The following is a 26160-nucleotide window of genomic DNA, read 5'->3' as shown; positions in this document are numbered from 1 at the left end:
GTTCAGCCCGATTTGTGTTGAATGCGTATGTGCCATGGATGTGGAACGACTACTGCTGGTAGACTGGAGTCACTGTACAGTGGATTAACAGAGCCATCATTGTCAAGATAATGAAATCCTTGCGTAATGTTCAATCTGTAGTAAGCCATGGAGTGGAAACATGGATTTGAGAAAAAGGCTGGGCGTAATCACTGACAGCAAAAAGCTATTGTTACATGCTAAAGCTTCCTGTGTGGTGAAGTTTGTAACTTTTGTTGAATAATATGAAAAAAAATGCATGTACGGGACAAGTTTTATTAAATGTTGGATATAATAGGAGCCAATGGTCAACACAATAAAGGTGATTTATGTGCAATTTATTCGTAATTGCTAAGGTAGTACGTGCGCAATATGAAAAGGACAGATGGCCTAAGTTCTGGGTAACGACTTTCTATCAACACCAACGTTAAAACGTATGAACATCTTGGGCTACATTCGACTCGTCTAGATTACAAAATGTGGTTAGTACGGTTAAAATCCAATTAAAAAATAATGACTTTGGTCTATTGGGCATTAAGACTTAGATACTATAAAATAGCTATTTGAATTTATGATTAATTTTAGATTTACAGCAAGAGACAATTCATACTAGGACTTGTGGTGCTCCTTTCAGTTTCGTTGGATTAAAATAACAATTCCGCAATTGCAACGTTCTTAGTTGCATCAGCTTGTACATTTCAACCTAACAAGAGCTTCCCCTATTATGGGTACTAGATATTCCCTGAATATGCCACTTTAGGTAATGCTATTGATTTCAGATATGCTAATAAGCTGGGCTAAATTGCAACTGAATTGGTAGAGTAGTCATTCTTGCGTTTCAAACGTTCAGAACTTTTCCTAAACTTTTTTGTAGACAACATTGCCAAATCTCTTTTGTCGTATCATAGCTGGTACTCAAACGCAGACACCTTAGATAAAATGTGCAGGTTTGCTTGACGTATTTAAAACTGGAGCGGGATTAGCATCCAATAGTAAATGGTCTGCTGTATCTCGAAAGCCACAAATATCTTTACAGAGGTTTCGTAATGCCACTGAGCTTCGTGGGCTTACGTTCCCTTTGGAATTTACTGCGGGTAATTTGTTGTAAGTTGTCGACGCATATGGGTGACTATAGAAAAAATCAGCGTGTAGCTGCTAGTTTAATACATATTAATCCTTTGCATGAGGACCAATCCGGTTGGTTTATTATTCTTTGACAGGTAATAAGTGATGACCCAGCAAATAGCTAAAGACAAAGTCGTTAGTTGTAGTATAATACAATATTCAAGCCATATTTCAATATTATGATAACAACCAACGTTTACTTTATATACGGCGCGCAGTTAGAATCGTACTGTAAGTAACAGCCAGTTCTTTCACATATGGCGAAATAACTTGAAGCCGACCTGGCAATCTGTGTTTAATCTTATTGGGCTGGCTCGAAGAACATTTTAGCAATATTACTATCGTATATCTAACCGGAAGTTGCTTGGTGTGACACACGTATACACAGACACCGATGCGCGAACATTCGGTCATTTCCGACTCGTCGCATCCAATAGCAAAAGGCAATAACAGGGCAAATCATAAAAGAGCAAAAGTGGCCTGAGTTCTTCGAACTCTAACATGGGAACAGAGACAGAAAAAGCCTATCAGTGACACTAAAAGGAGCTATAAAAATAAAGACAATTATGGCATAGTCGCACAGCGAAAGTGGAGCACGTGAAACAGGACTAGCCGTCGCAAAGGCTCAAAACAGAAGAAGACTTAAACAAAAAAAACGCCGGCTGGGTTGGGAGCAAGTAGACTCGCGAACTCCAGTTGTAGAACGCCCATATACATATCACTGAAATTTCCAAGTGCACATTAATCCAAAATGTTCCTTAGCCCCAGGGTAAAAAATGAATGTTACAATAAAATCTAAATTTAGGGGGAACATTCTTGATAATTCACCGTACGTATTGCTAACAATTAGATGTCATACTCACAACCGTATCTTAGGTTCAGCGACACAATGTTTTCAATTTTCGATTTACACATCTTGTTTGTCGTCGTATATTACATCTACGCCAACGCAGAGTGACAGTAAACAAAAATTTGCTTAGGAGTTCCTAAAGTAATGCCTTTTTTTTTTTTTTTTTATTAAAAGTAACACCGCTTACAAAGACCTTCAGCGTAATTAACTTGCTCGTTTTCTGTCAGTACGTAGAAATATTTTAGTTTAAGGATGCCACTACTCTGATGGCACTCATACCGCTGTCTCGAGTGCTGCAGATCGGTTTATACTATGACGAAAGGGGCCTTTACATCGGGTTCAGCGTCCACTGCCCTCACGTATCCTAGAAGGCCTCGAAGGCGGTGTTGTTGTCATCTGATGGTAACCGGGCTTAAATCCCGACTAGGCCTCGTCCACATCCTGTTCCCAATTTTCAAGTATATAGCCCCCTTCAAACGGCAGCCATGAAAAACGGGCACAGACTGCGGCTGAGTGACTCAGACCGAACGGGTCGGACCTTATTCGTCATCCTAGTTGTCACTGGTGCTCATCGCCTTTCTCTATGTTTATTGTTCTGTGGGTTAGGGCAATGGGTTCGTTATCTGTTACAGCGCTTTCAGAAATGCCTGTCCAGCTCGGAACTCCGACACGTAGAAACATAGGACTATGAGGATAACGACCAATGGCGGTCTTTATACTGGACGTACGCATGCATACACAAAGGTACACAAAGAATCTGCAAAAAAAGGTGAGGGAGCTACTGAGGTGCGTGGCAGTAGCACCTCATTAAAAGTTGCCACTCATTGTGTCGTGGTCGACGACTACTACTGAAACCCCTCAGCCGCCACGCAGCTAGTTGCTTAGAGTAAAGAGTTATGTGGCAGTACATTTTGTAAATACATGCGAACTCGCAAGTACTTCATCGTCAACATTTTGCCGGTCGCTGACGTCAGAAACCGAAGAAGCCCAACCACGACAGCGGGCTCTTCTATACAACGGCAGCTTCCAAAAAGTTACCGCAGTGGCAGCAGGTAAACAGCACGTCACAGCAAAAAGTACTCATTTAAATGCTTTTTTGAGGATACGATCGCCACGATGTGACTGACTTAATTCATATCCTATATACATATAGTGCGTAAGATACGTTAGTTCGACCTGTTAAAACACAAATGTGTATCTATATCCACAATATTTGTGCATCCTATAGGGAAATATTTGTCGCCTATATGAGTAAATATAAAGGACAACAATCCTTGTGCTGAGTTTTGGTAACCTGAAGTGTCGTCTGAAGGAAGCGGAATTCATAATGACAATCAAATTTATCCCGATGCAACTGATTCCGCGTTAGAGGCGAACCGTTTGATTCAATGTTGAATGATAATACCGGGCCGTATAACTCGAAACATTTATTAGATGCAATTCTTTGAAACGCGCATAAACGGTAGACTTGAGCTCAGCTTTGATTGGCTAACTTACTTGTTATCAAGATGTCTCTTGTAAGATCTGATAGTTTTACCTAATATTGACGAAGATTGATATCAGATGATGAAGGCAAATGCTCTCATATCTATTTAACTACATTTTGCTATCAATTCAATGTTATAGTTGAATAGTGCCAATAGATCAAGAGCTGATTTTCAAATATGTAGATGAAACGCCAGTCGCCACACTGGAAAGGGACCTTGATTAAGTGTGCCTTATTTTCTTGTCGGCTAACAGATATTAGTGAGCTCTCGGATCATATATTAGTGCATTCAAAATGTGGGCCCATGGGCTGAACACCTCAGTTAGAACACCTCATGAAATCACAATGTATACATTCATTTTGAAATGCAATTACACAGTACATCATTAGTTGGGTTGGATTTTACCTGAAAACCTGGCAATCAAATATTTGGCACGCTAAAGGGGCTACCAGTAGATTTGCCCATCCGTCTGTCACGTTAGGAGCAAAGCAGGGATGCAAGAAAGCTTACGTACGCAATCTAACATGTACTAATCTGTGTGCCATTTACAATACCGTAGCATTCATAGCAATAATAATAATAGCCAAGGATACTAAAGAAATCAGATGACAAAAACACAGCACAAATCAACGCTTTATTGCTCAATGAGGAAACAATGTCTGCCAAGGACGGTCTAAAACGGCTATTTACAATTATTGATATATCAAGGGATCGGTATTGATCTCAATGTACAGTATAAGAAACGTTAGCTCGCCCACTTCGCCGTAGTACGCAATGGCATCGTTGTTTATGCTGTTTTCGGCGCTGACTTTAAATTGCCTGCAATAGAAAATCAAACAGATGCAAGTGGCTACGTTTCTTTATGATCTCGTGCACATCGAAAGAAATCCTTGTTATTTCGTCCAATATGTGAATACGATTCGAATCCTAGCTTCAATCCTAGCGTTATTCTACGCTTATTAATCGTGTGACATGATCTTGCAAAACGAATAGAAGCTGGAAGATCAACAACTACAGAATCGTGTGCTGGCTCGCCGAACTAAACTAGCCGATTAGGTTCGTTCTTTCGTTCGTTTAGCCGTCTCTCATTTGTTTTTGTTTCAAAATTGACACACACTGAGAGTACAATTTCGTATCATCGTATTTAACATGACTAGGCAAATTATAAATAAGTAGCTTTTGGTTTTTCGTGGAGCTTATAAAATTTGATATGTACGGTGCCGAACCTGCCGCAGATAACAATCCAGTTTATATTCGAAGCTCGTGTATAACGAGCAGCTTGAATATATCTTTCTTCCCTGGGAAAGGCCCCTGCCGACTCATAAATAATCTCCAAGATATCCGTACTGATTCGGCAAGATGTCCCCATGTAGGCGTTGATCATGGTCTTTTCTATGATGGCTAGGAGAGATGCATCACATCCTTTTCGAACGTATTTCTGCACTGGCACAAAATTGCCTTCGATAGGCGGCCTTGAAGGAAATAAATATTTTTTTACCAAAGGATACGAATTTCTCAAAAAATAAGCTCAGATCACTTCAGGTCAAATAGCTTTTCGGTTATTCTTACGTAATAATGAATAGTCTGGATATGAAAAGTGTCAGTCGCAACGTTTGGTTGTAAACGTATTGGTTCCTCGTTTGCAGAGTAGGTTAGGTTTCTTTGTAATTAATTGCGAGTTTGATTTTTATATTTGTACTGTATCTTATTGATGTTATTTCATCGCCCATGCCACTACCGCCTCATTTATGTGAGGTCTACTGAATCGTCAAGTATTGCATACATCAATAGGATTATACACAGATTTTTCGGCCTTGTCTTACTAAGAACAAGATAAGCGTTTTATTTATCTCTTCGATTAGACTATGCGATAATGGCAATAGTACTGTTGGCCTTCCTGATAGCATTCTGGTTATGCTGCCGTAGGTGGAAGGTTAGATGATTAAATACGAATTAACTAGAAGACGCTGTGCACTCCTATGTTTACACGAAATCGTTTGGTCAAGGTCGAAAGGTTCGAAGTAACACGTTCGTGGAAAATGGCTGAGACGACCAGCCTTCTGGTCGAGCAAGACTAGAAGCTAGCACCTTCTAGGTCCAGCCAACGACACGTTCATGCTACACAATCTAAAAAAAAGCATATATATTATAATATAGTTTTCATTATTCATACACGTATTATTGAATTAAGAAGGTTCTTTTTGTATGGAAGATGGGGTAGTGCTCTTACCGCAATGAATAATACATTTGTCAAGAAGTTTCTCCACTCACATGACTCTGCCGCAGTTCCATGAAGTTCTAACTACAGCAACGCAGTCTTTTTTCGCTCGGATGCCAAATAACATCAAATTGATGCCCGTAACACTGTATATATAAAACCGTCCACACAACACGTACACTGTGCTGTGATCTCCTTTTCCAGCAACGATCTCCTGTAGTTTCTTGCAATGCGCCTTAAAATTATCATTTTGTGGGTTTTGTTTAAAGTGCTCTTCCAACGAATGGAGTTCGCGTTCTAGCAAATAGACATTTTTGTGTACTTCAAAAACTCGCTCTTTTGAGCCTCTATCCTTGTCACGCCACATAGCACCAGGATCGAGCCGGCAAGTCTTGACCGAAAAATAACCTCTAGATGATCCCTGCAAGTTTCAAGCAGACTTCGCACGATCACGCACGTTTTTGGTCCCCAGCATATTGGTTCGTTGTTATCGTTGAAATCATCCCAATGCGCGTATTATTTGTCGGATTACTGCGGACGAAACAAAGAGTTCCCAACCTAAATTCGCACGAGGTCTGCCGGAACGGAATGCAAAAGTTGATTACTAGCGGATGCAACCGTATTTCACACTGGATCCTGAATCCACGTTCGGTTAAACTGTCACAACCAATCGTATTGCGCACATCATTGATGACCACTACCTACGTACGCGTACGTGACATTAATCATCCACGTACGTAACATTAATCACCTACTACATAAGTTAACCATCTACTACGAAGTAACGTTACGTATATATACATATATATGTAAATAAAGTAACAAAGTAACGTTAATTTTATCTATACGGAAGTAATGTAAGTAACGTTAATCTTATCGTTACTTACTATCCTTGTTACATTAATCCTATCTATTCTGTTAATATCTACGTTAATCGTACATACATGTACGATATGTAAGATATCTATATGTAAGATTATACAAAAAGATACAGATATCTAAAAATTCTATATATGTAAGATTCTATATGTAGGAATCTATATGTAAGATCCTACATATGTTAACATGATCTTATAGATAGATATATAATATCTAACATATATATCTAACATATAGATATCTATACATATCTATATGTACGTATGTGTATGTATGTATATATCTATATGAAAGATATCTTTCATATCGCACATATAGATATGATTAACGTAAGGATATAGAATGTATGTACAAATATTCTATATCCTACGATACGATACGTAAGATTCCATATCTATGTAAGAGACATTCTATGTTAACATATGATCATGTAAGATTCTATATCTATTAAGACACATGTCAACATATGATCGAATCTAATAATCAAGATCTCAATAGATCAGATCATATGGATCTTAAGATCTCAATAGATCAGATCATATGGATCTTAAAGATCTCGAATCATCTTAAAGATCAAGGATCTTAAAGATCCTTAAAGATTATTGATCAAAATAATCAAGATCAATAGATCGAATCGAATCTAATAATCAAGATCAATAGATCGAATCGAATCTAATAATCAAGATCAATAGATTATAATCAAGATCAATAGATCAGATCAAGATCAAATAGATCAGATCATATGGATCTTGTAGATTATATCTTCTAGATCATATGGATCTTGTAGATTATATCTTCTAAATAGAAGATATAATATAGATAGAAGATATATAGATATATAGATTATAAAGATCGATCATCATGAAACATCGATATATAGATCAGAATGGATCATGAAAGATCGATACAGATTAAAGGATCTTGGATCATGAAAGATCGATCATCGATCATGTAGATCGATATATATCGAAACAAGGAAAAACCAATTTTGTACGCGATTAATGCGATATTCGTGTCACTTTTATTCATGTACTAGCAGACGAATCCACCACACCGGCGAAATTTTCTTGTCACCGCAAGATCACTGACACTAACGAAGCTTACGAGGATATACTGGTCCAATCCTGGGATCGCAGCCTGAAGTCACTGTAGGACCCTGACAAAATCGTGACAGGCTGTTGGAGCCTCCTCCTCAACCACCCCATGAAAACCAGCTTCCCGGACTCGACATCAGGAATCACAGTATATGACGGCGCCGACGCTGTTGTTGTTGTTGTTGTTGTTATGGTTCTTACTAGCGGCACTGAGCCACCACAAGCCCGCTCTTCTTCTTGGCGGGGTGACACGGCAGCGTCTGAAGCTAACAGCTAAATCCGAAACAAGCCACTTTAGGACCGATGTTTCTTTGTCGGAGCCTCCTCCTCAAAGCAGCTACTTTAACCCAAGTCGGGTCAGTCAAAGTTCTCAGTTCATGTCAAAGTCGACTGCTGGAAGCGAGTGATTTCGCTGCGTGCGGACGCGGCCTTTATACGCGATTTGCCAAAAGCGGAGAGTGAGAAACCACTTTACTGCTTACGGATTTATCAGTATCTAATTCGTCGAAAAAACGATATTGCAATTAATGCTATAGACGAGCCGCGGTCTCTAAAACAGTAAACAACAGATTAGCAGAAGCTGTTTTCCGGAGAAATGGAAGTGTGACAGCAATTTAGGCAAAATGCACGTAATGCTATATAGGCGAGCCCTTTTTTCGCATCTGGGTTCCGCCTGGCATTCTACAATTTTGTATTTTTTTGTTTTTTGGGTTTTGCAAATTTTGGGACCATTGTTTACAGTCGATCGCGAGTCAGCAAGCGGAATCTCTTACTTGAAAATCTGCGAAGGTGCCTGTGACCTAAGACCTGTTGAAGGTATACCAAATGTACGTGTAATGCTGCTGTTCAAACTCGATTTCAACCCACGTTATTATTTTTTTGTGTTTATTTGTAACGTCACAGGCTTCGACTGTGAACTGTAATAGCTAACGATGATGCCCTTACGGGTTTACTTAAAGAGGTTCAATCGAGATATGTGGGTCTTAAAAAGATCCTATGTGTTACAACAATGTAATTGAGAAGTCATGTTGTAAAACACACGATCTAGAAGCAAGTACATCCAACAAGTAAAGAATTTTTTTGGGAGATGTAACAGAACTGTTCCACGTCATCATAAACTCTAGCTCAAAACAATTTGTACCAAATTGTAGGTGAATGTAAGAAAAACAAGACGTATGTTATGTAAATATATGAAGGTCACCTGAACTTAAAAACAATGACACCTGCTTAGACGAGTGCAGGGAAGTATGGTTACTCTATGCTGCGAATCAATTTGCCCATGGGGCTGGTGTGTCTCATACGAGAAAAAACTAGCCGGATAAGCGGATATTGACCATTCCAGCTAGAGGCCAACAGCCTAAAAGGGGCACTAATGCATGGCATTTGTCAGACGCGCCCGAACGGAATAGTGAAAATGGGCTTACATTACGACAAGTCAATGTGGCTTAGAAACGTCGACTACAGTATAGCGTTACGAAATCCAGGTTCGTCGGTAATGTAGAGAGAATACAATGATTCACGGTTGAACATCTGAGATCCAATCTTTAGATGCCCTGCGTTATAAAGACACGTATTGTTCAAAAGCATTTCTATAAGATGTATTCGTGCGGTTGAAAAAATGATTAAAACGTAATTGCAAACATCTATTAATAATTTAGTCTTTAAGGCGAAATACGTCTTGTCCTAATAGCAGAACATTTACGCCATAATCAATAACCAGTATTCTCTTATTTTTTTAGGTACTATATGAGATCACGTTTAGCGTATGTGATGCACAGCACGCTACTGGATATGTCCGTCATCGGCAACCTGTTCTCAGTTTATATCCAAATCTGAATAGTGAGTATCAGATTCGTCGAATTCTGCTCTTCCTGCTCGATTATCATTTGCATGTGTCGGATCGGCAAAGTAGGTTGTGAGAATAAGCACTGAAATCAAATTTCCTCTAGTTGAAGCTCTGTTCAAGTTAAGGCAGCGAAGTGACTTTTGAGGCTGAGCCTACAACAATTTCCCCGTCGCCCGCGGGGGGGAGGAAAGAGGGGGAGACAAAGAGAAGGACACGTGCCTTGCTGTACCAGCCACGTAACCATATCGCTTTCGAGGACAATTCGTCTGCTATTTCATTTTACCTCACTCGTGTTACCCTCGCTTCTTAAGTGTCACCAGCTATGTTCGGGTCAAACTGATGCCTGAGGCTAGACAGACCGCTGTTCATTGTGCGTACAGATCCCTTTTTCTCTTTCAATAGAAACAGATATTGATCAGATAACTGCTACAATAGGTATGCTGTAAAGGTGTACCCTTCCAGCTCGTTGAATACCGACGTGGAGTGCTTCCCTCCTGTCACCTTAACTAAGCTGGAGGCAATCCGAGTTCCGTAGTGCTGACAGCTGAGTGTTGCATATGGGTTTTCGGACGGGATAGAAGTTATCAGCTGGTGAGGAGAATGAAGAACACAGACGAATGTAAAGAAGCTCAAAGTTTCTTTGTTGCATTTTAGATGAAGTTAGATTTTCGAAGCTAAATAGCCTTTCTCAGAACGTTCGTTTTAAACATCGATTACCTCATCGTTATAAGCCGTAAAAAATATGCAAGGTTGACTTAAAATTTAACTGACTGAGTGGGCATTTTGTTCGTCTAGTTTCGCCTTTGAGTACCAGGCTCATTCGAAGTTGAAAGAGCAAGTAGACGAGATTGCATTTTCTGTGTAAGGCGAATATAAGTTCACCTTTGATCCTATTAAAAACGTATTTGCAAAAAACTTTTTACCTGCAGGTAGCTTATATTGTAATCGTAACTGCGTTCTTATGAGCGGTTGCAAACAAGCGAGACGAATTTATGAGCGTTGCTAAAATGATGTTGTGTAAAAAAGGGTATTCATTATCTATTTTATCGTACGTATGCATTCCTCTTCTAATAAAAAAAAATTAGCATACTTAATGACATCGTCCGCACGTCATTTCTATGCACGTTATTTAATTTAGGAACTGGCTACTAAAGTGTACAGTATGGCATTTATCTACAGCTCCGAGATGCAGTAGATCAGAACTCTTTGGTTATCTTCATTATGTACGCATAATAGGAAAGTGTGAGTGCTTCTCTCATCAAACCAGGATTTAAAGTTCTTTAATAAGAAAAGCTGGTGGTTACCGAAATAGAACCAGCCACAGAAAATCTTCCGTGTCAGAATTAAATCCAAAGATTTTCTATCTCTACAGGCGCCACCTTTGGCTAAGTGTCATTGAACGTGAATTTGAATGAGCGGACGAATTGAACGGAGTACCGTTGACAGAGAGGGCGCCTCCGGGGGCATCGCTTTACGGCTGGAGCCGCTTATTTTTCTTGCGCACATTGACATCGGAATCGAACCAATATCTTCTGCAGGCTGCTGGATGTAGTGAAGGAATATTCTTCCATCCTGGTAGCTTCCCTTTATTTTTTTAAATTGTGCTGTAAGATCCTGAGCTTTTCAAGCGTCTTTGCTCTCTGAAACCCTTACTGTTGTATGGAAAATTTGTTTCTCTTTCAGACGATTTAGCTTTATCGGTATCGGAATGTCTTTGCACCGACTGTTCGCAGACGTTCGTTTATCTAGACTAGCATCGACTGAGAAGAACGCTAAGTTTAACGAAGCTGAGTCACGAACACGGACGAGCACACCGACCAAAAAAATGACCCTTCATTCTGCCTTTAACGAAGGTTCATGTCGTGTCCGTAGCATTTATTGCTCCAACCCATGATCATCTACTTTTATCGTCCCATAAGTACTAGGTGCATGACTTTTTGTTCAAGGAACTCGTTTACCTCTTGTTAATATTAGCTTTCATGCTGTCTGTGTGCCTGACTTTTTGCCTCCGGTTCTAATTGCCTGTTTTTGTGAGTTTTTTTTTTTTAGTTCTTAGGTGCGTTGAGTTCTGGGTTGAGATGGGTTACCTTTTAATGAAATTTTTTCAGGATTTATTTTCCTAACCAATCTTTTTACATGGAATCTATCTAAAGGGGGTCGTGCTTAGTCAAACCAATCAAAAAAATTCGATCAAGCCGAATTATATGCTGTTCTAATAGCTGAATTGATTTCAGTTGAAAAATGAAGCGTCGCGGCACCATTGAATAACAGCCACGGGCATGTCGTACACACGGTAATGCGTCTTGCAGCTGCGCTATCGTGAAACGTTTAAGCTAATTACCATACAGGTAATCATTGTATAATTGTATAAACAACCGAACAGCAGTATCCCAGCTAAGCTTAGAACACGTAGTTTCAAGGAAATATTTGATGTCTGCCCGACTGTGTGGAGGTGATGTGATGTATGATACTGAAGACTACTACCAGAGTGCAAGTTGTAGGAGCCGCGGTGGGTTTTTTAAGAAACTTTATAGGAAATTTATAATTTTGCTTAATGGTATTAATCTGTTTTACATAGAAGTCTACGTTGACGAAAATCAAAATTTTCTGTACGAATCTAAAGAAATCGATAACGGTTACTATCGTTTTCGCGGAGGCCATATACAAACCCTTGTCGACCGTCCCGTTCTGAAAAACTTCCTAGCGTAAGATCCACCACAGGCAAGTCGTTACATTGGGACTGAGATCCAATTCGACTCTGGGCACAGACATATTTTTCGGAGCGCCCCATTTCTTTTCACGCTTAACCTTAAGATACCGCTTGTGCGTTCAAGCTATTTTTTGCACCTTCTGCAACCTGAGATTATTATCAGGCACTTAGATATATATCTAGATGTGGTCTAGTATGTACAGCCTGTCCTCTCGGCCAATTAGCGAGTTGTCTGCTATTCGAGGTTTCGATCTACGTTGAATTGCGGGCCGGGGTGTGGGGTATACATTCCAGGCCTAACAATCTATTTTTGAACTTATTAGTAAATGTTTTTTTTGAGTTACAGTTGTCGACGTACACGGCAGAGGTATCCTAGGCTGCTCCGGAAGCTTATGGTCTCGGTAAAAGAAACAGAGTGGGTGTCCACTTGTTTACCGCCAACTTTGAAGCGCAAATTCGACAAAAAATCCCGTTAAGAACAGCAGCCGGCTTGCCAAGAGGAAAACACTTTCCGAACAGTGTATACGACTAAATCAAGAGTGGAGAGGTAAAAAAAGAGAACAAAAAGTAAGCCGAAGTTTCGTATATGCCAATTTAGTATATATACCTATCCTGGAGACTGATAAGGTTGTATCAAAAACGCCACGTCCATTCGAGTAAAAGGCAACACCTGTTGATAGTGACTTGTTGAAATAACCTGCAGAGCACAGTGGAATGATCGTGTCCAAAATAAAAGTGACTGCCATTGTTGGCCAAATACCCTTTCTCCCCCGTTCTATCGGCAGGGGTTTTCGTTAGTTACATTAGTTCGTGCTGTATGTATATAACGGTGTGTCGCATATAAAAACCATCGGTTATTAATGCCAGTGTAGCAGAGTGGCTCTTATTAAAACAATTATAGATTAGTTAAAGCAGCTTGCCCCAGTTTGTCGTTTCATCGCTCAGTCGATGTAATAACGTGGTAGAACAGAAGATAGCTGCCAAGAGTCGATGATCACGCGAATTTCCAATAGAATCAAAAGACAAATTTAATGATGAAAGTGGATTTTTATTGGTGTCAATAAATGTTTTGTGTCATTACCGTTAAATTGGTTAGTATTTTTGAAAGTTCAAGAAATCCACTAATTTCTGATCATTGGCTAAGTTATGAGCGAGCTGGAATCAGTTTCCGTAGTGAGCTTTTTTTTTCGCAGATAAACCTACGTTACGTTAACTCGAGGGCACAAACATGTGCTAAACCTAAGCAAATTAGAAAATGAGACCCAGGTAAGGTCTTGCCAGGTTGCCTGCTTTTACCTTGTTGGGAAAAATTGTAGCAGCGTAATTTGGGCTCAGGTTAGTCGATGGTAAGAAAGATATGGACCCAGTATCAATATAAGATTAAAATCATAGATTCAATGACACTCGATATTTCGGAGATATGCGGCCAGCTGCTGCGTATCATAGCGTTATACTGTAAACTACATTTATTGATATTATAAATGTGCAACTTCATGTTCGAGAAGAAACCTGAATCTTCACTAAGTGTTGCAGTCACTTCTGCAACCATGTACTTTAGTTACTTTGATGTTGTCAGTTACCGCAAAGGTAGTTCGGCGAAGATGACCCAGTATGCAAGCAAACTTAATTTATACTACTTGTGATTTTCTAATTGCAATGAACTAAAGCAATTATCTTTACTACTAAAAACTCATAGTAGTATATCTATAATATACGGTAGCTGGTGATTCTAGGAGAACGAAATGTACCCATTAGGTTTAGCTTAATATCGATTTTCTCGGAAAGCTTCGAACTAACCATTTGGCTGTATTGACGAAGAACCTTTGCGGGTACGTCGTTACGCAGCTGCTGCATGGAGAAAACATACTATGTAAACCGGACCTGTAATCTGCTTGCGTGCTTGCAGAGGTGGTTATAGAAAAAGAAATGAGAAAAGGTAATCGGGACCCCCGGTGGTAAGACCGCGTATATAGGCAGCAAAGTCAATTTGAATTCTTTTTCTTTCCTGGTGGACTTGTATGCGTTTTCGTCGATAGCAACGTCTTTGTAGGTTCACGCTATACATACAACCTCTGTACAGGCTCTTTATATATTATGTACCATGAGTCAGATGAGACGTGCGCTACGACAATAAGGTACGGCAAGCGATGTTACCTCGCTCTGTCGATTCGTACTTAAACACAACCTCCACATAAGTAACCTTCCCAAGGCCCTTTCTCTTTTCGCCCGCCTTTCTTCAATTTCTTTTTCTACGAGGTTCACTTCTGCGCGGAAAGCACGAACGGAGCAGATCACGAACGTCGGCGAAAAGCAGACGGTACTACGAGCGGAAAATTCAAAAACCATTTTAGTTGGCTGTTATTCTCGATAGACTACTGTAGTAGTAAACGTAGAAGTTGGTTCGTTCGCTACTAGTCATCAGCCTGAAAACTGCGTCCTTGCCGTTATACTGTTGCGGCAGCCTACGGCCCGCGGCAGCTGAGATTCTCCAAACCCAATTTGTCCCTAAAACATGAATTGGATGAGAGGAGAAAAGCGCGTTGGGCATCCCAAGGAGTCGGATATGTCTGGGCTGCCACACAAAACTGTCTTTGTGGCTAGAGGTAAATGCCCCAGCTGAATTTTAGCCTCTTGAAAAACAACAGCAGTTCCAGGTAGGAGCCACCGTTCGTGGCAGTAGGTAGAACAATGGTATCTGGAGCGAGCAGGTTTCATGACAGTAATTGCATTGTGAAAATCCGCGTTTATCCTTTAGACAATCGCGCTTTCAGAATTGTGCGCGCCTGTATGAGTTAGGGAGCTTGAGTACGCATGTATGACTTCGGTAAGGAACGGGGTACTGAAGGTAAAATCGAAAGACCGATGATACGAGAACAGCTACGGGGTAGTTCTTTTTGTTATTGTTATATGCTATAAAGTATAATGTACAGGCAGTAGCGACAATGGCGCTTTGTCAATTCGCCTATTTAAAGATGTTGCAAGTTTTGGTATCTTAGCTTATCCGATCATATGCTTACAGAAACGTAGGTAATGTTTGGAGAAGACTAAGACTGGCGATGTAAAACGTTCAAAAATCACACATTTCCAACAGCGATCATGAAACAAACAAGCAGTATCCAAGAAATTCTACGATTACTAAGGATACATCTGAACCGATTGTCAACCTAGGTTCAGGTCATTTCGTCCCATACTTATTTTGTTCCAAACCTAATCAATAGTTAAGCTGTTCACGTTCAAAATGTTCTATTAAAAAATTAATGAGTGATAAGCGCCACTCCTTTTGTGATAGGGATGATCTCATAATAAGAGCAATAAGCAATATATATTCGTCAGTTTGGTAAGTGAGAAAAAAGTTGAAATGAGCTAGCCACGGCGATCAGGCTATATAAGGCCATTTTCAACGACTCTACCGTCCTTCTTTGAAGGACGGTAGAGTCGCTGTCAGGACGAGGGAGGAGGCGTTAACCAAGATAGCAATATCCCAGTCGGTAACTTGTGACAGATCTCGGTATACTGTAATTAAATGGTTTAGGTAGACACTGTCGTGTATTTATTTTGCATGGCAGTCTTTTGAAAAGGCAGTTTCTTATAACATACGCTGACTTGAAGATTAAAGCAATACTTATTCCTAGGTAGTATTGAGTGAGCATTGCATCCCGCTAACGCGATAAAAAAAACAAGGTCTGATCTTACCGGGTCGGATCATATGACTAAGAATTAGGATAGAAATGAAAGCGTTGTATGCTAACTAAAGAGAGTCATATGGCTGTCTTCTACTTGGAATGGTAGACAAAACCTTATGTATTATTGAAGTTTCCATTATCTCCATCTAATAGTAATAATAAGTCCAAGTTGCAACTATTGTCGCTCATAAGTATTAATATTTTCTTGACATTTAGGAAGAGTTTATGCAGCAAAAAACAGAGAAAATTTAGACAATTCGTACACTACTAACATTGGCGTGCAATGAAATTACGCTGTTTACGTTGATAGAACCTAACCGAAGGTGTGCATCGCTGGCAATCATGAAGGCAGTACGGATCGAAAAATGCTTCATATTTGAGAAATGGCTTGGTCTCATGGGAGTCTCACTTGCGTCGTCGTTGTTGTAAAGGGTAATAAAGTGAACGATATCAGTGTTGCGTTAGCTGACTTTCAAAGCAGAAAAATCTGTGTTCGGCCTAATTGAATGAGTTTAGCAAGAAAAAATATACAAAAAGCAATAGTACTACTCTGGACCGGGAGAATTATGAGGTCTCCGTAAACAGCCGTACCGCCTTTCTTGAAAGAATTGATTTAGAAAGTCAATAAAGATGGTAGCGTTCGTGCTGTTGTTTTCAGAATATCCTGCCCAATGAATAATATGGATTAGGTAGAAACGCTAGGCGCTTGTTAACAAACAATACAGTCGCCACAAGTGTTAATAATTCTTATTTTTTGGGTCCTCTGATTCCCTGCTATTACATGCATCCGTTAGATGTAGTTTGTTCTCACTACTATCATTGCCTCAAATACGCAGTTAATAATACTTGGCAATGTCCTTGTATATTGTCCAAGTAACTTTGCCATCTCTTCCTCACGCACTTGTTCACGAGCAGAAGCCGAACAGCTCTCATAGCAAGAAGACAAATTGAACACCGATGGAAGCTAAATTTATACGCCGAAGCGAGCGCTACCGGCCGCTTCGTTTGGAAGACAACAAACAAAAAAGGACCGTCATCTAGAGAATGATTCCGGTCAGAGCTATGGGAAGTCCAGCACTTGCTCACTAAGTGTTTTCTCTAGGGACTCTCTGGATCACTGTTCTATAAACAACACGGACGGGCTATAATACGTTAACTTCAAATGCACAAATTTGTGACGTAACTGTTCCGTCGCTGGGAGACAGTCGAATCGCTGGAGCATACAATCTTCTCAGAAATTTCAGAAGACTCTATTGGATAGGTTACCGACAGGGACTAATATAATGTGCATGGTTGTCACTTAGAACTGGGTGGTTGAATAACCGGTGTTTAATAAGTCAGAAGTGAACTCTGCTCGAACTGGGTAACACAGTTAACGTTCGAGTTTCCAGTATTGTTTTGCTCTCAAGAACACTGTGATAGTGGCAAGTCTTTAGGGATTCGTAAGGTCCAACTAGGACGGCAGTAGCGTATCTATAAATAGAACTGGGGACGAATGTAGAGAATAAGATTTTAGGAGAAAAATAGAGACGAATTCGGCGACCAGCAGTGATCTGATATCCATTGATGTCCACCAGTCGAATGTTGAGATGAATACGATAAATCTGTTTCTATGTACAGTTCTTTTTACCATTTCAGATTCATACAAATATATGCAACATAGAATCTATTTTGATAATTGAGAAGTTGCTTCAAAATTGTAAAACGACATTCCTTATATATTTCGTACCTCTTAAGTACTGAACGCTGAGAAAATTATTCGTTAGAACCCCACCCAGCATATTGGACTGCCTCTCCTAACCGTCTGGCCTAGATGAGAATAAATAGGAAATCGGATGGTTTTTTTTTTTCAGTTGGCTCGAGGAATCTCTGATTGATGAACTATCAGCTTTATATATCGATGCATTTCCGGAAAATAGTTGAACTTGAAACGAGGTGACGAAACGTTATGTTTGCCCTTGGACTAGTTGGCTGTAACGAAAGGATGTGTTCCGATGACTCATGGCTAATTTCATAGTAGTCACTGTAGCTTCCAGATCGCGTTGGGCTTCCAGAATGTCCGAACAAGACAAATGTACAAAAGCGTTTATTCGAGGTGGACCATACAAAAGTGCCTCGACGACATCACCTAAAATCAAACACTATTATCTATAGGAAAATATGATGTTTCGGTGTAAACGATTGTATGATACAGATGTTCGGGATATATTGAAATACTTTTGTGGGCTGTTTGTCATAATGAGAACGCATTCAGCCATTATATTTGACATCAAGGGCAAGCCACTTCTCGGTCGCCTGAAGCCGGCCGTCCTTTGCCATGCGGCGCCGCGTGGCGCTTATCTAATTCGTTGTAATTTATCTCGAAAACTCTGTATACCTTAGTGCGTGCGATGTTGACCAAACTTCATGTCCACGCAAGACGTAATATAATAATAATAATAATAAGTGGCAATAATTTCTGGGGCATTATCAAATGGGTCGATTGGTACATGTCGAAAACTTCATCGATGTAATTGATGTATAAGTAAACGGCCCTTAATTACATCCCAGTTTATTCCTGACTTTAATAAACTCCATTTTAATTATTAATGCCATTAGCAAATTGGTGTCTATTATTTTCGAAACTAACCGTACATCGATCCTGTCGATTGAGCTTTATATACATTTTTCTTGTTATTTACAGTCACAGAGTCCCCTTGTAGTGTTGCATAAGAGAAAAAAAATCAGCGGGTGCTTATATATCTACTATACTCCAACGAGAATAATGGTTTCGTAACTTTGCTCAAAAATCATGTACTAAAATAAACAAAGTTGAAATGAGTTTGTCCTTTTCTAACCTAAACGATGCTCTTCTAAACTGTGAAAGGACATTTTGAGCTACATCTTACGTTTCGGTGTTTCTACTATCATCGATGTTCCGTATAATTCCGGCCGACACGTAAACAATACAGAATTCAACTATACAATTTACTGTTTAAATAAATGTTTACTTTTCGTACTAGAACTCCAGACTTCATTTTATTTAGTTCTATTCAAAATGTAGTCAATACATACACTAACTATATATGTAAGCCTATAAATAACTGCATCGCAATTCATTTGTTACTAAGCCATAACTTACTCATGGCTTTAATTACTATATATAATATGTGTATAATTTTCGGTCATCTTGAAACCTCTCCAAATTCACGCTACAGCTGACGTTCGAAGTATATGTACAATAAGAGAACAACGAAAACAGAACGTCACAACAGGACACTATGCATTGTTCGACTGGTGGTTTTGTGTTGTGATCTTTTAAAAGATCCATTTGGATTCAGCCGATTCGGCTAGAGACCAGGAAGAAAAGTACCCCAGCTACCTCTACCGCAAGAATACTTGAACAAATAGCGATTTTATGGTAGTTCTTGTTTATTCTTTAAGGAAAAGTTCGTTTATTGAATCTTTCGGTCTGGCGACCCGAGCCCCCTTCGTCTCTTGGATTACCTGAACGGTTCGGTGGGGTTTGTTTGTTATAACACCATCAATACCCATGTAGATCAACTGACGCATACGGGCTTTCCAATCCACGGTCCACCGATAAACCTAAATCATAAAAAATGCCTTGGTTAGGTAAAATATGCTTAGAAATCGCATATCCGAACCTGAAATTTATTTAGCGCACTGAACACCTAAAGAGGATTTGCTCAGGAAACACTCAAAAGCTGGATAGTTTGAAACAGTTCCAATCAGAAATTATGAGTTTCGCAATACTGCTTCTCGATGAAGTGCCACTAATACGCAGCTAAGTTCTATTTCGAAATAAAAAAAATTAAGCATCCGCTAATGGTTTTCGAAATAAAGTTTAATAGGTTATACGCCCGTTCGTAAGTAACTAGAAAAAAAAAGTATCTGGTCGTGCAGATACCAAGTGGCAGCTTGTTTCTGGAAACATATGACAATAATATGATCATCATCTCGCAACAAGTTTTATTATTTGACCAAACTCTTTTACGTAAGGGCTCTATTATATAAAGTAGGCCACTCAGAAAGGCTTCTTGTCCGCGATTGTTCAATTCGGAATCAATAGACTGTAGCCAAACGCGGCTTCTCAGTGCGGAAATGAATTACTATTTCGATCTGCTGCCTTTGTTTCTTCATGATGGGAACAGTGCCTGCCTGCATTTCGGGTCCAAAAACATTCTAAATTTTTCAACAGTGGATTTGTACAACGTATTCGTATGATAATTTTTTACGTGTAGATACACGTATGTGTCGCGTTTGGCTACCTTTAGAAGAAATTAAGCTTCCCATTATCTATTACAACATTTCAATAGCAGGTCAATCAACATTGACGCTCGCGTCAATGTTGATTGACCTGCTATTGATCGTCTGTGATCTAGAGTTAGTTTCTGCGCTAATTGGCCCTCTTACAAGGTTAGCTGTTTCGTATTACCAGATGTCTGCTAAGTTCTCAGCATTTGTCACAACAACTCTTCGCAAGGCGAAATTCTGGCTTCTTCTAAAGTTCGTCTTAGGGAGAAAATTATTCTTTGATATTGCGTTTCCAGTTAGGAAGGGGTCACTTGAGACAGGTCAGTATTTAAAGCTTTCCTTTCATTTCTGTTTGGAATTAACATACTTTCTATGAGGAATCTATGGTCCGATTAGAAATCAGCTGAAAAATTCTGTTATATAGCCGTCTAATAAGATACTTGAAAATGCATTTGCCGCAAAACATTCTTCATCTCCACCGTGATTCTTCTATTTTTTTTTTTTTGTAATACTACGATCGCAGCCGACCGACATCAGGCGTTGTCTTCTCGGTAGGTAGGTAGGTCGAAATGACGCCTAAACAATCGCTGTGATCGCTTGTAGTAATGGCTCAAGTACGCTTTAAGTCTCTAAATAAACGTGAACGCCCGTTTTGTTTGAATAACTGTTTCTTCGACATTTAATCTGTAGACTTACGACTAAATGCACCGCTTCTTCCACCTACCAGATTAACTAGCACAGTTGTTTGCGCTACTTGCAGAATGAAATACTGCTAGCGAAAATTATTATTATTATTGACCTAATGGTTCTTGGCGTGGCCAACTTAATGCTCTATTTTTATACTAGTATTCTTCGGACAGTACGTTGAACAACTTAGCCTCAGACTTAAAAAATCAATCTTCTAATGTCAAATTACATATGTGATACAATTTCGAAATAGTCTGTCACGGTGTTCGCTTCGAGCTATAGACATTGCCTTGGTCATTTTCGAAACCCACCCTGTGACCTGCACTGATATTGAGCTATCAAGTAACGATACATCGTGCACGAAAAACGAATCATCTATTTTATTGGCCCAGTACAATTATTTTTACGATAACTGTTAGTTATAGTTGCTAAGCACAGCTATATGAAAATTAATTCAGATAAGTAGAATATCGAAATTAATAATGTATTAGCGACTTTTCGATTTTCGCCGGACAAGTGAAAATTTTCATCTATGTCGCCAAAACAATCGTCCGAGCAACTATCACCGTGCTCAGAGATGTACCTATTTCCGATATATGAAAACGATGATAATAATAATTCCTTGGGAATCACTGAAAAAATCAAAGGCACATAACGGATGCACCCGGTTCACAACGCTACTACTAGGAAAACTCAACAGGGCCTATTGCTATCCTCATATGCTACATCTACAACGGTTAGACCGTTAAGACTGTTTCAAAAAACGAATCCGGTTACACGGCTGTGACAATATCACCAGAAGATACTGCCCAGACGTCAGTCAAAGTCCTGAATCGCATCGTGTAAACGGCTGCCAACGGTAGGCAGTTAGTTGGTCTTCAAGAACCACCAACCTCCAGGAGCTCTCAATAAAAAATCCCCATCAGTTTTTGGCAAGCACAGAAAAAATCCGAGTGGCGCTAACAAACAGTGTCGGGATCAATTACTACAGCTCATGAATATGCTAGGCTGACACCGTTCTAATTTACTGTACATAATAGCGATTCCTCTCTGTTTATCTTTCGAAAATAAGTTTGCGGTATCATTGATGTACAAAGAAAACGTTGTTTCTAGAAGCAAGTCATCGGCGAGTACTTGTTTAAACCGCGAGCTTATTTTTATCGATACTTCTATATAGCCAAGAGTCTGTCAGAACTGTAACGTACTAAATGTGTTCACCTAATCGCACGGGTATTGTACCGCCAATTTTCGATTATTGTTATAAGAATACTTCGAGCTATATATTGTTATAGTATATAAGGATCGAGCTAATTATCTATTATATAATAATAGATAGAATTAGATTATATCTGATTTAGAGTCTAACAGAATATCGTATTGAAACCAAATACGTTTATTCTTATCGTGTTATCAAGAGAATCTATCGCTAGTAGCCGAAGGCCTTACTCAAAAACAATGAGCAAATACATACACAAACTTCGAGATACATAAATCAGGACAATCTACCTTTTTAATTACGTTATCGCCTCGATCACGTATATCGATAGCCTGTCGTACGCGGGTAAAGCTTCGAAATGGCTCGAACCTAAAAAGAGAACGAACATCTGTAATAGTTCCTTGAATAACATGTACCTAAGCGACAATATTAGAATTATTATGTCTGAATTTATAATGTTCGGCCGGTTCGAGTTTGATAGCTGATGATTTTATCGGTGAGCGAAGATCGACAGTTAACGTTTGAACGTTACTAATTGTTGTATTTTAAGCAAAGCATAGTTATGCCCCTCGCTGCTGGTGGCACCAGATCAAGTGGGATGATCCGTAAACGGAGTTTGTTGATCATCGTTAAAGTATCGTCTATTAGACCCGTTTAGATTCAACGCTCGATCAAGAATGCCGAGGAGAGCAGATATGTTATTGGTGGCATTTCCGGTATGGTCACGTTTAGACGACAGGGTTGTTTCAGCCCGTATCAATATGACTGATCAAGCGGTACGAATCGAAGCTTTGTTTAAATGGTTAGGCATAACGAAGTAAAGCTTTTAGTGTTATCTATTGAAAAACACGTTTTCGAGGTTCATTGAAATCATATTATACAGATCGGATTTACTATTGGGATCAGTCTATTTACTCAGAGTCGTTTAAACCAGTGACAGTGGAAGTCCTATGTGGGTGCATTACATAAACATGAAACAGGATGACCTTGCGTTAAAACGATATGTTCATGCAAAACATTGTGAAGGTGCGTTAGTGCGCTTGATTCGTGCACGTTACATACGTACAAAAACTCATTTTCTCAGTGATCCTCTTCTATTCCATTGAACTCCAACACTCCAGTGGCCATTCATAATCGGTTTACAGACTCATGCTCGGAGAATAACCTCGGACAAAATCCGAATACATCATAATCAGCATAGCTCAGTCTTTCCTCTATGTATGCAGGGTAAAATTTCAAGCTAAGCAAAATATTAACGGCGGGCTAGAATACAATAGGTATCTTTACTTGGAGCCTTGTTGGCTGCCGTTAGAACGTCGTTATGGTTGTATGAAATTAAGGGCCATATCGATCTCATCCCTGTCAATGATGGTGCCACGATATGGACTAGCCGTCGACTGTTCAGTAAACCCGCTTCGACTGGCCTTCTTTGCTATACACTTTTAAATATACTTGTAAACAAGTAGAAATCAAGATGGTCATCTTAATTGGTTCAGTACCCGGTTAAACAATACCTTACCAGTTAGTAACTCCGTCTCCTTGCCAAGCAGATGTCACGTTGAGTTGGCGGTACATTCTGAAGACCGCATTAAGGTCCGGATTCTCTGATACATCAAACGAAACTTTGGCCATTCGAGACTCGTTGATCGTACGCATCTCCTCAATGAAAGCTTCTAACAAGGCCTGATCTGATGTGTGTGGAATAGAAAGCACAACGTTTACCTCTTCGGCGCCCTTTTCCCAAAAATGTCCCGTTACCTTCCTAGCAAGATCAATACCGCCGAAACGCTTTGCTTTATCGCTGAGCCTGGAGCACTTTAAATCAAGGAAGATTAAAGAAAGGTTTCGGGATGACGCTGCCCTGAGGTAATCAACGAGTTGTGTCGACTCGTGGCATACCCGAAAGTAGTCACACGGGACACCATGAAACACCCACCAAGCCGCTCCGTTCGATTCGAACGTGACATCTAGCTCCACTGCATTTGCTCCGTCCTTGAGAAACAAATCCATTGTGGATACTGAGTTAGCCATGTGACCTATTACGTAAAATGGTCGCTGATTATTTTTCAATTCTGCAGTTACCAGAAGAGCTTTTACGCAACTGCTCGCCAACAGGACGAATAGAACTGCTGCAAACTTCATGATGGTAATACCTTCGGTAACCAGCATATATCTGTTGCTGTTCTTGATAACAATAAGCCAAATCGCCTCACAAGCACGCATCAGCAGATAATATGAACACTAAATTGTGAATCTGAAGACGACCGTCCACCATTGTCCATGTATCTCATCATTTACGGTAGCACGGTCGCTTGCCAACAAAACGTATCGTTGTAGCCGTTGTTAAGTCAACAGCTAATCGGCGTTCTGCGTTTTTTGTGCTGCTGCTCGAGCTCGCTTAACACTGGCCGCCGCCGTTCAAGTTGTGTATGACTGATTTGCAGAGATTAACAAATACTTGCTGCATCCGAGTGCGCGCCGATGTCATTACTAATACTAGTCAGCGTCACAGTAGCACCAGTAGTAGCTTGGCTTTAAACGTTTAGCAAGGATCCAGTTCAATGATCACCTACGTCAAATATCGAGACTTTCACTGCCACGGTCCTGCCTATCCTTGGCTGTCGCTGGCCTAATGCCTTCTTTGAGGACTCGCTGCTAAATGAATCGAACCTTTCGATCGCTCTTGCCGGCAGCTACGCGACAATGGCGCGCACAGCAGTAGCAATGGCCAGCTACGATGGAACACGGACTCCCTGTCGCGTTCAGCTCTTTCCTTCTCGCTCTCGTTAACTTTTTCACCTCAGGCCCCTCTTTCTTTTAATGACGCTCTTCTCACTGTCAAAAAACGGAAAAATCGTTAGACCACAGGTGAAAATCCGACGAGCGCCGTACCACATTTCCTTCTGTTTTGGGCAATTTCAGCTAAGAAGGCCTGGACCGCAAGCAATCAGCTCGTAACTCGGTTGTTGAGTCGGCTGTTCATTGATGGCGATCCACAGCCGTCGCAGTTCCGCAGGGACGTCAATTGTTCACCCCGTTCGACTGAGGGCAATGAAAACTAAGCGAACGGGGCAAAATTTATCAGCGCTAGATTGGCCTAGCCGGACATCGATAGTGAACGGTTGAGGGACACAAGGACTAGGACAGTCTAACGGACGAAGCGATGCAGAGGAGCAGCAGAGAGTCAACTATAGCTGAATCGCCCACAGCCGAGCTCTATTCAACAGTGGACGTCGACGCGTAATGCCGAGATTACACCGCTAACTTCGTCAGCGAACTCGACGGAATGAACCCGGTTCACGGAGCTTCCACAAAGGCAACGAATATTATATAACGCTACCCACTAGTAATAGCTCCTTATTTATGTTTTCACTATTGAGAGTCGCTGGAGATGGGTCGAAATGCGCGTTGTGGGATTCGAAGGGTGCCCTCGATAATACGCGGTAATAGAAGCACCAACAGAAGCAGTGGAACAGAGGGCAAAGAATGTACTTTCGAACACGCATATCGACGCAATCATGTTTACGTTGGCGCGCAATGATGACAATCGCGATATCGGCCGGGGCGGTCTCCCAGAATCACTCGAAGCTTATTTGCTAGCATTTTTGCAGCAATACTAATCTCGAGATCAAATGATTTTATCTGTCGAAGATTATATGTGCGCTATTGTCGTACTGTCCCGTGGCTATTGGAATAGCTTGACTTCGGCAGGAGTTTCTCCCTTTCATTTCGTTCTAATCTATCTCGGACAGACTTTGAGCGGTAGAGTCGCGACCGTCGCTAGCGCCACCTTACATTTGCCACAAAGAAGTCTGGTATCTTCGTTTTCGATGTAGTAGACTGGTTTAAATCAAGAGTATATATAACAACGGTTGACCGGCCATTGAAAACTGACGGGGAAACGATTATAAATAGAGTAGAAGAGCACTGCTACAGAGCTATATGGTTTGCTGCCGTAGAGGGTTCTATGACGCATTTCGCCGCTAATGAATCCGCAAAATGACACCAGTGCGATAGTCGCACAGCGGGATTCAACATAGTCTGCCGCCAATGGTAACCAGCCAACAATGGCCGTTCTGAAAGTTGTAACAGC

General features: G+C 40.3%; 2 protein-coding genes across 14 annotated transcripts in view; one reads left to right on the top strand and one right to left on the bottom strand.

The window, feature by feature from the left end:
* LOC111243948 (uncharacterized) overlaps window positions 1-16570 on the top strand; it is a 26888-nt gene extending 10318 nt beyond the window's left edge. For 3 of the 4 annotated variants that reach the window (XM_086979151.1, XM_086979152.1, XM_086979153.1), the window contains exons 6-10: window positions 9411-9510; window positions 10890-11092; window positions 11201-11370; window positions 11752-11865; window positions 12574-16570. The gene's annotated coding sequence lies outside the window, so the exon portion shown is untranslated. Of the gene's footprint in view, window positions 1-9410; window positions 9511-9620; window positions 9888-10889; window positions 11093-11200; window positions 11371-11751; window positions 11866-12573 lie in introns of all 4 variants that reach the window. The other variant, XM_086979150.1, reaches the window with a different exon arrangement.
* LOC111243947 (dermonecrotic toxin SPH-like) lies at window positions 4074-26160 on the bottom strand. 10 transcript variants are annotated; one of them, XR_015320332.1, is made up of 6 exons: window positions 23587-26159; window positions 22358-22436; window positions 19397-19495; window positions 5711-6273; window positions 4707-4952; window positions 4074-4299 (listed from the first exon to the last, which is right to left on the bottom strand). XR_015320332.1 is itself a non-coding variant. In XM_022790334.2 (4 exons), the coding sequence occupies exons 1-4, from the start codon at window positions 24288-24290 to the stop codon at window positions 4291-4293; spliced, it is 891 nt and encodes a 296-aa protein (XP_022646069.1). In that variant the 5' UTR covers window positions 24291-26155; the 3' UTR covers window positions 4074-4290. The 10 variants fall into 10 exon arrangements, 3 of the variants coding, with proteins under 3 accessions (XP_022646069.1, XP_086835275.1, XP_022646068.1); XR_015320331.1 differs by having other exon boundaries at window positions 4697-4952; window positions 5752-6273; XR_015320330.1 differs by having other exon boundaries at window positions 5752-6273.

Source organism: Varroa destructor, unplaced genomic scaffold (assembly GCF_002443255.2).
Source record: "Varroa destructor unplaced genomic scaffold, Vdes_3.0 BEIS01000002.1, whole genome shotgun sequence".
Lineage (NCBI taxonomy): Eukaryota > Metazoa > Arthropoda > Arachnida > Mesostigmata > Varroidae > Varroa > Varroa destructor.
Note: the sequence above shows the minus strand (reverse complement) of the source record. Positions and strands in the feature narration are given on the sequence as shown.